The sequence below is a fragment of the Melanerpes formicivorus genome, unplaced genomic scaffold (assembly GCF_026170545.1).
Source record: "Melanerpes formicivorus ecotype bairdi unplaced genomic scaffold, bMelFor1.0.p_v2 SCAF_1, whole genome shotgun sequence".
Lineage (NCBI taxonomy): Eukaryota > Metazoa > Chordata > Aves > Piciformes > Picidae > Melanerpes > Melanerpes formicivorus.
In genome coordinates this window covers 24,369,573-24,382,821 of record NW_027142353.1, presented here as the reverse complement: position 1 = coordinate 24,382,821, position 13,249 = coordinate 24,369,573, and the positions used below count along the sequence as shown (strand labels likewise).

The following is a 13,249-nucleotide window of genomic DNA, read 5'->3' as shown; positions in this document are numbered from 1 at the left end:
CAGATTTTATTTAGATACTACAGTAGTCCATATGTAAAATTATATTTACCTTCTTTATCGCCTCGAACACTACCAGCAAGAAATCTTGACACTAATGGTGTGCTTGATAAAGACAAACAAGTGGAAATGAAGACACTTTGTGTTGGTCGAATTTGGAGCAAGTGTCCCCATAGTAAACCAAAGGCAATCATCAGAATTGTCATGTAGCAGGGTCCTTGCAAAGATATTTTCCATACCTAGGGAAGAAAACAAGTTCTTATGAAAAATGTCTGATGACACTTTTCTTACTGATAAGCTGCAGTGATTTTCAGCACAAATAAGCAGTTAAAGATTCATGATCCGGGGCTGCAGTGCTGGACCGCAGAAGCAACAGGATGTCATGCTATACACCCTAAAACTCTGAAGTTATTATGCTTAGGAGATAATAGTCTAGGACAGAAGGCTCGTTACCAGAAATTAGGCAAATTGCTCAGAGCTCACAGACAAACTAAGCACCAAAGGTCCATCATGGGTTGAAACATATTAAAATCATTGAATGGAATACCAGTTATTGATGTGATTCCAGGGTGGAGAAAAAGAAAATGGAAGTGGCAAAGACCATCATCAAGTCCACCATCCCACATCACACTAGTGAACACACAATTCTGAAGTAACAATTTACACCCATAAATTACTGGGTTTCATCTTTGACCTTAGACTAGAAATAGCAGGATAAGCAGAACGCTCATCAATTTTAGCATGTTTCAGTTAAGGCTTTTAGAGTCTCATTAATTCAAAACCATCAGTTTAGGAACAAATCAAAAACCTCACAACTCTTTACATACAGTCTTTACATATTTTTCAGCAGTTTTCCACTATTAAAATTCTAGCTGATTTCACAGAATCACAGAATCAACCAGGTTAGAAAACACCTCAGAGGTCATCAAGTGCAACCTATTTTATGAGACAACTTTTCTTTTTAATTATGATCAAGAGAAATTTGCAACTTTTTTTCTGAATTTTGATGGCTACATCATGTAATATTTCAGATTCTGGTAACATACTTGCAGAATCAATTTATTAGCCAGTACTCTGTGTATCATCCATTCTGTCTGCAGCATTTAACAACCAATTTCTAATTTTTTTAAGAATAGGACTGGCAACCATGACTGGACACTCCACAACAGCAACTGCATGCTACTGCATGTTAAAATGAAGCAGAGCTGGATTTCCATAAGTTGTGAGAGATGGAAAAATCTGAAATATAATGGATAACTGGAACATTAGCAATTAAATACTGTAATGTAGGGTATTATAAAAAAAAATACCTTTCTTAATCTTTCAGGAGAAAATTCCAGACCAACTAGAAAGAGAGTGAAGAATACCCCGAACTCTCCTAAGGTCTCCACCTGTACAATAGACTTTAAAACAAAATGAAAGAAAAAATAAAAATCAGTGCACAGCAATCTACTTATAATACAAGTTACACATCCACTGACAAAACAAATTGCTTCTCACAGTGTTTCCACAGGTAGTTCACTTGATTGCCCTACTGACTGGCTGCAACTAGATAATTTGGTTGGATAGCATTGGTCACCCAAAATGCAAATGTGTGCCGATCCAGATACACTTGCTTGCTTGTTGAAACTAAATAGGTTGTGGTTTATGCATATGCTAGTAAACCCCAGAAGGGCTGCATTTCAGAAGTAATTCCTAGCTAGTTACTTTATTGGTCTAATCATTCTGCTGGACTGTAGGTGCTATTCTGCTCTCCATCCTATAGAGTCCATGCATCAGTCTTTCATAGTACAACTATCAACCTTCCCACTTCAAAGGGAGAAGGGTGCAATAGCAGGACAAGTGGTGTTCTTCTTTATCACAACAGATAAATCTAGCATTTCATTATGGATTTAAAGTCCAGACCAGAAGACAGAGTCTATCATCAATGAAGATGGAAACCATCTTCCCTGCCAGATTAGAATCTGCCTGTCTCCTCTCTGCCAGAATAAAATCTGCCCGTCTCCTCTCTGCCAGAATAAAATCTGCCCGACTCCTCAGTTCCTCCAATATTTAACTCTGTATGAAATACTGAAGTGACAAAACAAGACAGCATGCATGAGAGACTCAAGTCAACATGAACATTATGCAGATAAATAATGTTTAATCACAGCTCCACAAGAAACAGGAAGCTCGCTAAAAGAAATGTCTCCTATCTGTTCTGACCACAGCATCTTCACAGCATCATAGAATAGAATAGAATAGAATAAGAATTAATAGAATAAGAATAAGAATAAGAATTAGAATAGAATAGAATAGAATAGAATAGAATAGAATAGAATAGAATAGAATAAATAGAATTAGAATAGAATAGACCAGACCAGGTTGGAAGAGACCTTTAAGATCATCACGTCCAACCTATCATCCAACACTACCCAAACAACTAAACCATGCAACCAAGCACCCTGTCAAGTCTCCTCCTGCACACCTCCAGCGATGGTGACTCCACCACCTCCCCAGGCAGCCCATTCCAATGGGCAATCACTCTCTCTGTGTAAAACTTCCTCCTGAACGCCAGCCTGAACCTCCCCTTGCGCAGCCTGAGACTGTGTCCTCTTGTTCTGGTGCTGGCTGCCTGGGAGAAGAGACCAACCTCTGCCTGTCTACAAACCTCCCTTCAGGTAGTTGTAGAGAGCAATAAGGTCACCCCTGAGTCTCCTCCTCTCCAGGCTAAGCAGCCCCAGCTCCCTCAGCCTCTCCTCATAGGGCTTGTGTTCCAAACCCCTCACCAACTTTGTTGCCCTTCTCTGGACACGCTTCAGCAAGTCAACATCTTTCCTAAACTGAGGGGCCCAGAGCTGGACACAGGACTCGAGATGTGGCCTAACCAGTGCAGTGTACAGGGGCAGAATGACCTCCCTGCTCCTGCTGGCCACACTGTTCCTGATGCAGGCCAGGATGCCATTGGCCCTCCTGGCTGCCTGGGCACACTGCAGGCTCATGTTAAGCCTACCATCGACCTATACCCCCAGGTCCCTCTCTGCCTGGCCGCTCTACAGCCACTCTGACCCTAGCCTGTAGCTCTGCATGGGGTTGTTGTGGCCAATGTGCAGAACCCAGCACTTGGATGTGTTAAATCTCATGCCGTTGGATTCTGCCCATCTGTCCAGCCTGTCAAGGTCCCTCTGCAGAGTCTCTCTACCCTCCAGCAGATCAACTCCTGCCCCCAGCTTGGTGTCATCTGCAAATTTACTGATGATCAACTCAATGCCCTCATCCAGATCATCAATAAAGATGTTAAAGAGCATGGGGCCCAGCACTGATCCCTGGGGGACTCCACTACTTACTGGCCGCCAGCTGGATGTGGCACCATTCACCACCACTCTCTGGGCTCGGCCCTCCAGCCAGTTCCTAACCCATCACAGTGTGCTCCTGTCCAAGCCATGGGCTGACAGCTTGGCCAGCAGTTTGCTATGGGGGACGGTGTCAAAGGCCTTGCTGAAGTCCAGGTAGACTACATCCACAGGCCTCCCCACATCCACCAGGCGGGTCACCTGATCATAGAAGGAGATCAGGTTGGTCAGGCAGGACCTACCCTTCCTAAATCCATGCTGGCTAGGCCTGATCCCTTGGCCATCCTCTAAGTGCTGTGTGATTGCACTCAAGATGACCTGTTCCATGATCTTGCCTGGCACTGAGGTCAGGCTGACAGGCCTATAATTCCCTGGCTCATCCAACCAGCCCTTCTTGTGGATGGGCACCATGTTGGCCAGCTTCCAGTCCTCTGGGACCTCTCCAGTGAGCCAGGACTGCTGAAAAAAGATGGAGAGTGGCTTGGCCAGCTCCTCTGACAGCTCTCTCAGTACCCTAGGATGGATCCCATCTGGTCCCACGGACTTGTGGGGATCCAGGCAGCTGAGCAGATCACCAACTACCCCATTCTGGAACAGAGGAAAACTATGCTGCTCCCTGGCTCCTTCTGCCAGCTTTGGAGGCCAGCTGTCTGGAAGACATTCTGTCCTGCTAGTAAAAATTGGGGGAAAGAAGGTGTTAAGTATCTCTGCCTTTTCCTCATCCTTTGTTACAACGGTCCCCTCCATGTCCACCAAGGAGTGGAGGTTGTCCTTGCCCTTCCTCTTGCTATTAATGTATTTATAGAAGGACTTTTTGTTGTCCTCCACAGCAGAGGCCAGTCTAAGCTCCAAATGCGCTTTTGCCACCCTAATTTTCTTCCTACAAGATCTAGCAACATCCTTAAATTTTTCATGGGTTTCCTCACCTTTCTTCCAAAGATGATACACCCTCTTTTTTTCCCTTAGTTCTTTTAGAAGTTCACTGCCCATCCAGGCTGGCCGTCTGCCCCGGCGGCTCATCTTCCAGCACATTGGCACAGCCTGTCCCTGAGCCTTCAACAATTCTTCCTTGAAGTAGGTCCAGCTCTCCTGGATCCCTTTGTTTTTAAGGGCTTTATCCCTAGGAACCCTCTGAATTAGTTCCTTGAGTAGCCTGAAGTCCGCCCTCCGGAAGTCCAGAGTGGAGGTCTTCTTGCTACCCCTCCTAGCTTGACCAAATACTGAAAATTCAATTATCTCGTATTAGAGGTTGGAAGGGACCTCAAGAGATCATTGGGTCCTACCCCCTGCCATAGCAGGATCACTTAGGGTAGTCCACACAGGAATGTACCCAGGTGGGTTTTGAAAGTCTCCAGAGAAGGAGACTCTACAATCTACTTGAGCAGCCTGTTTCCAGTGCTTCATCACCCTCACTGTAAAGAAGTTTCTCCTCATGTTGAGGTGAAAACTTCTATGTTCCAGCTTGAACCTATTGTTCCTTGTCTTATTACTGTGCACCTATGAAAAGAACTTGCCCCCCTGCACTTGACACCCACCCCTCAGATATTTATACACATTGATGAGATCCCCTCTCAGTCTTCTCTCCTCAAGACTAAACAGTCCCAGGGATCTGAGTCTCTCTTCATAGAGGAGACACTCAAGTCCCCTAATTATCCTTGTGGCTCTCTGTTGGATTCTCTCCAGCAATTTTCTGTCTCTCTTGAACTGGGGACCCCAAAACTGGATGCTGTATTCCGGGTGTGGTCTCACCAGGGCAGAGTAGAGAGGTAGAAAAACTTCCCTAGACCTGCTAGACACACTTTTCTTGATACACCCCAGGATACCATTGGCTCCCTTGGCCTCAAGGGCACATTGTTGTTCCATGGAGAACTTGCTGCCTACCAGCACTCCAAGGTCTTTCTCCCTGGAGCTACTTTCTAGCAGGGCAGCTCCTAACCTATACTGGTGCATGCTGTTATTCCTCCCCAGACATAGGACCCTGCACTTGTCCTTATTAAACTTCATGAGGTTTACTTGAACCCAGCTCTCCAGCCTCTCCAGGTCATGTTGGATGCCTGCACAGCCTGATGGAGTGTCAGCCAACCCACAACCAGACACCCCACCCCCGAGTTTTGTATCATCAGCAAACGTGCTGAGGGTACTCTCAATCCTCTCATCCAGGTTGGTGATAAAGATATTGAACAAAACTGGATCCAATACTGATCCCTGGGGAACACCACTGGCCACAGGCCTCCAAGTTGACTCTGTGCCACTGATGACGACCCTCAGAACTCTGTTGTCGAACCAGTTTGCAATCCACCTCACTGACCAGCTGTCTATGCCATATCTCCTGAGTTTTTCTATCTTCCTCATTTTAAGTCTCTGAAAATTCATTGCTGAATCTCTTTTTAATGCCAAGCTTGCTATCTCATTTCTCAGTCTATGTGGTCAAGCTTTCCAGACTTACTCAACCCAGAAGTTACATACAACACAAAGGTTATTATTTAATCTGTTTTAGAATATGAAAATTTGAAAGTGTAGTATTTGCAGCCTCCTCATCCAATACAAGATTGGCAAAATCCTACAATTTCTACTCAGCCCTACTTCCTTTTGAGCCCCACAGTCATTTTCAACAAAAATGGACAGAGAAGCAGAGGTTACAACAACAATAACCTCCAAGCAGTTACAGGGATATAAGTGTAACAGACATATATGTAACTTAACCGGACATTTCAATGTAAGCTTGACATGTGTTCTTGTTTTGCCTGCTGGCTAAACAACCTGTTAATGCATACCAGACCACTAATCAAAACATGTGCAGTGTCCAGCCAACCACAGCCCACAGTCTGGCATCAGCTAGTAATCAGGGTACACGTGACAGAGCTAAAAAGGTTCAAGAGACTTCAGGAATGTAGACAGGGTACTGGAAAAGAGCTAGGGTGACTGGGATGGATGAAAGAACTACAGAGATGCAAAATGACTCTGTGAAGCCAAGCTATGCTACTCAGGCTATTACTTGCTTTCAAACATTTCCTTGACTGCCAGCACTGACTTTTGGCAAATTTCTGAATATTTGATGTCATTTAAATAATCTGGCTCTCAAATGTGATGCTTTGTGATTAAAGAAAACAAAACAAAACAAAAAACTCTTCAGCTTTCACTTTCAACAATGCATATATATGGGGGAAAAATAAACCAAAGATATAAAATTTTAAGGCCCCAGTATACAGGGGTCCAGGTTTAGGGATTTTTCTTTTTTTGCTTAAACACATTTTAAGTTGGAAATACCATATTCTTTTAAAGCTACTTTTAAAGATTTCAACAACAAATTAAAAAAGTCAACAAAAAAGTGTATACTTACCTTGATACTATTTAGTCCTGATGGCCCTAAAAGCACTCCACAGATGATATACCCAAACATAGTTGGCAATCCTATTGTTGTGCACAGCCAGCCACATGGCAAAGACAGCATTCCTATTGTCACAATATCCTAAACATGTAAGATGTACAAATGTATTAATATTAAGAACTCACAAATTTGGGATGAATTCAGACTATTATCTTTCAAATTTAAATGTAGAACACAGCCTGTGACATGAAAAGACCACTTGAGTAAACTAACCTGAACACTTTGTGGTAGGTATAAGTAATTGGTACCTTTGGGGACTTCCAAACAATTTATTATATATTTTATGAGGCAGACAGTTTTCTGGGGAATTGTGGGGGTGATGATATTTTTCATTAAGAGAAAATGGTGAAACAGATCCATTTTGATTTTTTGTTTGTCTGTGGTCTTTTGTTTTGTTTTGTGTGTTTGCTTGGTCTGGGGGTTTATTTTGTTTTTTTAAATCCCTATGCAGTTATTCTCCGTGAAACGCAAATAGAATAAAACCCATGTCTAGGTATTTTCCAACACCCCTTTTTTCGTCACAAGACAGAAACAGGTCAATTCTCTCGAGTGACAACACACAAGTTTCTCATTAGGCACAGCAGTAGCCTGCTGTGCAGTCCAAGAGAAGAGACCATGTGCCAGAGGTGCAACAAGTTAAATCATATAAAATTAGAGAGGATTCCTGCGACATGATGATCAGTCTTGTGAAAATTATATTAAGAGTAGGAACACGCTGGCCAGTAAGTAAGGGAATTACAAATGCCAGGCTAACTTTAGAGGGACAAATTTTGAAACTATGTTTGAAACTGGCATGCAAACTAAAGGGATGAAATCATACCAAAACAAATGACAAGAATGTCTCTAAAACGACTACCTTTATGAAATGATGATCAGCACGAGGAATGGTTGAATCTCTGGGCTTGGTAAGGATATACTGATTGTTCTGGGAATCAATAAGCATACTAAGACCTAAGTCATCCTCTACTTCTCTCTTCGAAGCATTTCTTTTGGAGTTGGCTTCATCTTCTTCCACCCTTAAAACCGCTTCAAAGTTTACACCTCTTACCTGTAAGAAAAAAGAAAAGATGGTAAATGAAGTATACAGTAAAAAGGGAAAAACTAATAGCTGTTTTTGAAGTTGCTCCATGTGGTGGTTTAGGCTGGGTGCTGGCCCGGATGCCACTGCACAGACCACACCTGGGAGGTCCCAAGGGGTGGGCCCAGCCCAGGGGGTGGTCACAGGAGACCAGGTATTCATTCCCATAATGCCCTGCTCCCCTATAAAATGTCCATGCAGGGTCTTCACTTCCGTGAGCTGCCTCCCTTGGGCCTGCCCAGGCCCAAGGCTGGGTTGGTGGGGGGAAGAAAGAGCCCTGGGGGGGTTTGGGTGTACCCCCAGATGGGGATGGGATGTTCTTGGGTATGTTGTGGGATTTCTCTCTTTTGTCACGATGCTTGTGGTTCTCTGTAAAACTTTCATTGTTGTTTGTTTTTAAATTGTTTTTCTATTTAAACTTTCCATCACTTTTGCAATCCGTTTTGTCTGAGTTGTTATTTCTGCCCGTGGTGGGGAGGGGGTTTGCCCCAACCCATTACACTCCAGAATTTATTGACACTGACCAAAAATACTGAAGTTTCTTCTTAGAGAACTCTTACAGTCTCTATCAAAACTTGACGTCCACAACTGAAAAGGTTCTAATTTGCTCTACACTTAAAAATGGAAGGGGTTTCGAGACCTCTTCAGCCAACTTGTCAAACCAAAAAAATAGACAGCATTTCAAAGCCACAAAATTCCAATTCAGTATTCTCAATTGCATTTCATCTGGTATTTTTATTAAGGAAACCTTTATAACATTCAGAACACAAAGGGTTAGAACAAAATGTAACATTTTTATTCCCTTAAATAAAGCAAATTTATTCAGTCCACAAAAAAAACCCAAAACAACAACAACCAAAACTGAAATAATGACAGCATTCCAAGTCAAGAAAAAGTCACTGTCCTATGAATTTGAAGGACAAAGGATAAGAACTGTTTCTACCTAGCTCTGTCTTCACTGCCTACAATTACAAAGTGGAAAACAGTAGGATGATTTAATTATTCACTGCATTTTAAATAATGTAGATTTCAACAATATTCAGAAACAGTTAAAGTTGCTGCTGCTTTTGGAAGGCAGCACACCAACTAAAGTGCATCTATGCCAATGTATGCAGCATGGGCAATCAGCAGAAGAGCTTGAAGCTATTGTCCAGCAAGAAAATGATGATACTATTGTCCTGATGGAAACATGGTGGGATGAATCCCATAACTGCAGCTCTATGTTGGACAGCTATAGCTCTTTAGGAGGAACAGGCCCAGAGGGAGAGGCATTGGGGTGGCCCTGTATACAGGGAAGGTCCCCATAACAGGGTTGAATGATTGTGGGTGAGGATTGGGGGGACAGCCAACAAGGTAGATCTTATGGTCTGATACTGTTATAGAACACCCAACCAGGATGAGGAGGTTGCTGAAATGTTTTACAGGTGGCTGGGTAAAGGCTCAGAATTGGTAGCTCTTGCTCTTGTGGGGGACTTCAAGTTACCAAGTATGTGCTGGAGATACAACACAGCAGACAGGGAGCAGTCCCAGAGGTTCCTGGAGTATGTGGAAGATAACTTCCTAACAGCTGGTGAGTGAGCCAGCAAGGTATGCCTCTCTACTAGGGCTAGTGGGAGATGTAAAGGTTGGTGACCATCTTGGATAAAGTGACAATGAGATGGTGGAGTTTTCGACTCTAAGTGAAGTTAGGAGGGGAATCAATAGAACTACATCCTTAGATTTCTGGAAGGCAGACTTTGATGTAATTAGGAGATTGGTTGATGGCATGCCCTGGGAGGTAATCCTGAAGGATGAAGGAGTCCAGAAAGGCTGGACATTCCTCAAGAGAGAAATTTTGAAGGCAGAGGAACAAGCTGTTCCTATGCACCATAAAATGAGCCAGCAGGGCAGAAAGAGCATCCTGGCTAAGTAGAAAGCTTTGGGTAGAACTCAGGAAGAAAAGGGAAATCTGCTGGCTATGGAAGAAGGGGCAGGCAATTCAGGAAGAGTACAAGACTCTTGCAAGGATATGTAGGGAGAAAATTAGAAAGGCCAAAGTTCAATTAGAACTTAATCTGGCCAGCGTCATTAAGGACAATATAGATAATAATGTTTCTATAAATATGTTAACAGGAAAAGAAGAGCTAAGGAGACTCTCCACCCACTACTGGATGCGGGAGGGAACCTGGTGACCAAGAACAAGGAAAAGGCTACTTTGCTTCAGTCTTTGTCAGCAACACCAGCTGCTCCCTGAGAGTCTAGCTCGCAGCACTGGGAAACAGGGATGAGCAGCAGAATGCAGCCCCCATAATCCAGGAGAAAATGATCAATGGCCTATTGTGCACAAGTCTATGGGATTGGATGGGATCCACCCAAGGGTACTCAAGGAGCTGGCACACGTGCTCACCAATCTGCTCACCATTATTTGCCAACAGTCCTGGCTAACTAGGGAGGTCCCAGTTGACTGGAGGCTGGCAAATGTGATGCCCATCTACAAGAATGGCAAGAAGGATGATCCAGGGAACTACAGGCCTGTCAGTCTGGCCTTAGTTATGGAGCAGATCATCCTGAGTGCCACCACATGGCACACACAAGTCAGCCTGGCTTTATGAAAGGCAGGTCCTGTCTGACTAACCTCATCTCCTCCTATAACAAGACGACCTGCTGTGATGGTTTAACTCATCCACATTAACAGAAGCTCAGTTGAACTCAGTCGGGGAAGAGAGACAGTAAGCTGTATTTTACAAGCAATAATGGAATGCAATGAATTTGTAAAAAATACACAGCATATACAATATTATACAGGTATTTACAGAGAGAAAACAGTACAGAAATCCTCCTTGGGCAGGAGAACACTGCCCCGCTCCCCCCCCCACCCTCTCCCTCCCTTTTCCCTCTTGTTAATTAGAAAAAAAAGAGAAAAAGAGAGATGTTAGGGAAAATCTTAGTTAGTTCAAAAGCATTGTTAAGAAAGTCAGTGACCTTATCTTAAGGTCGTTAGATGATATGAGGTCTCTCTGTCCAGGAACAGCCAGCATGCAAGCAGAAAGACGGAATGAAAGAAGAATGTGAGATGGTAAAACTACATCCCACTCATCTACCAACGAAAAATCGTTTACAACAATCTTTTGTTTTCCTTTTCTTAGAGGCACAGCCTGAAATTATCACACCTGCCTAGTGGATGAGGGAAGGGCTGTGGACATTGTCTACTTGGACTTCAGGAAAGCTTTTGACACTATCTCCCACAGCATTCTCCTTCAGAAACTCATGGCACAAGGCTTGGATAAGTGTACTCCGCACAGGATAAAAAACCTGGCTGGATGGCCAGGCCCAAAGAGTGGTGGTGACTGGAGTTAAATCTGGCTGGTGCCCAGTCACACGCGGTGTCCCCCAGGGTTGAGTACTGGGGCCTGTTCTCTTTAATATCTTTATTAATGATCTGGATGAGGACACCCTCAGTAAATTTGCAGATGACACCAAGCTGGGTGGCTGTGTTAACCTGCTAGAGGGCAAGGAATCTTTATAGTGGGATCCAGACAGGTTAGACTGGTGGTCCAAGGTTAATTGCATGAAGTTCAACAAGGCAAAGTGCCAGGTCCTGCCCTTGGGTCACAACAACCCCATGGTAAATTACAAATTCAGAGAGCGTGGTTGTAAAGCTGCAACTTGGAGAAGGACCTGGGAACACTGGTTGATAGTTGACTGAATAGGAGTCAGCGGTACGCCCAGGTGGCCAAGAAGGCCAGTGGCATCCTGGCTTGTATTAGAAACACTGTGACCACAGGAACAGGGAGGTGATTGTCCCCTTGTACTCAACACTGGTGAGGCCACACCACAAATATTGTGTTCAGTTCTGGGACCCTCACTATAAGAAGGATGTTCAGGTGCTAGAGCATATCCAGAGAAGGGCAATGAGGCTCATGAAGTGCCTGGAGTACACGACTTAGGAGGAATGTCTGAGGGAACTGGACATTGATGGCATCACCATCCCTGAGGGTGTTCAAAAGTGTATGGACTTGGTGCTTAGGAACATGTTTTAGTGTTGAGCCTCTGATGTTGGACTGAAGGATCTTGAAGGTCTCTTCCAAACACATATATTCTGTGTATAGAGAGTAGGCTGCTGTCATTCCAATGACTGACTAAGAAATATTCAACTGCCGGACTGCCCTATTTTGCCCAAGCAACTCTAAAATTTAACAAAGTGCTCACATAAGCCATCTGTAAAACAGCCTCCTATTTTCCTTCACTGTTTCTCCAGCATATTCCTCAAACTGTTCCATAAAGATTAGGTCTTCAATATTTAACTTACACTTTTTTATCATTTTCTTTCACTACTTACATTTGTATGTAATTAGATAGAAAGCTTTATTATGGGAATGACCTCTGCCCCTGTTTTTGTACATCATGTAAGGTGATGAGGGTCAAAAGACTCAATAGGCACAAGGAATCAGAGAAGGAAACTAGGAATTTTAAGCAAATTATGATGGTTGCAGAATTGTTCAGAAACAAAAAATAGCTGCTTTGAACATCATCATTTTTAGTTGCTGGAGTGTGAGCTTGACAAGCATTTTCTTTTTGTGAAATACGACATTTGTCTTTTCACTCTCTTTCTCCCCCAAATCCTGTCTTTTTCTAAACATTTGACCTCTATTCACCTAAGCTCCTTACTTACCAGGCTATTTTTCATTCCAGAATCAGATGCCCACTGACAAGTCTAAGAGACCAACCCATGCGTCTATGTTTTCAGTTGATGGGAGAAAGCAGGAGCAACTGCATACCATGTGCATGCAAATTATCCTCACAGTATTGGAGCAAAGAAGAAAGGCTTCCCTACAGTCAGCAAACATGAAGAACTGTATAAATCAGAATACACAGTATGTGCCAAATCCTACTGTTCTTCTGTCTGTCATCTCTGCTCCCAATTCCCTCTCCCAGACCCTCATTGCTACTGCAGGAATACTGAAACATAGCTTAGAGCTTACTGTTAAATGTTGTCTCTGCAAGGCAAAACATACTTTATGCTGACTTTCACGTTAGAATGATTTCCCTGTTCAGTGCAGTGTCCCCATCTTGTAGACTGCTATTACTTTGCTTAAAACACAAAATGCTAACAAGCTAACATCTGTTCTAGCATCTTCTTGGGAATTTAATGTTATGACATCAGTGATAATTTAGCTATCTTATAAAAACACATTAGCAGTGAAACATTTACTTTGAACCTCTGGAACTCCAAGCATGTATAGAGTTTGTTATACGTTCCTTTGTAGATAGCTTGTATATCTGGAATCTAACCAAACTTCTCTGCACCAAAATTTAAAGTATCAGACATCATGTAAAAGCAATGTAATTGAATTCATACATTCTTCATCTAGTGCAGTTCACAGCATAGGTCAGAAACAATATTAGGAAGAAAAGGGAAGATGCTTATAAGATTAAAGCAATTATGAAAGTGTGTGGGGGAGGTTCTGTGTAACA

The 13,249-nt window shown here is 43.1% G+C and overlaps 1 protein-coding gene across 1 annotated transcript in view; it reads right to left on the bottom strand.

The window, feature by feature from the left end:
• Window positions 1-13,249, bottom strand: part of TMCO3 (transmembrane and coiled-coil domains 3) — a 46,788-nt gene that overhangs the window by 16,631 nt on the left and 16,908 nt on the right. The window contains exons 5-8 of the mRNA XM_068137102.1: window positions 7,574-7,765; window positions 6,670-6,798; window positions 1,308-1,400; window positions 50-236 (exon numbers count right to left, since the gene is read on the bottom strand). Of these exons, the coding sequence (XP_067993203.1) occupies window positions 50-236; window positions 1,308-1,400; window positions 6,670-6,798; window positions 7,574-7,765 (601 nt within the window). The remainder of the gene's footprint in view (window positions 1-49; window positions 237-1,307; window positions 1,401-6,669; window positions 6,799-7,573; window positions 7,766-13,249) is intronic.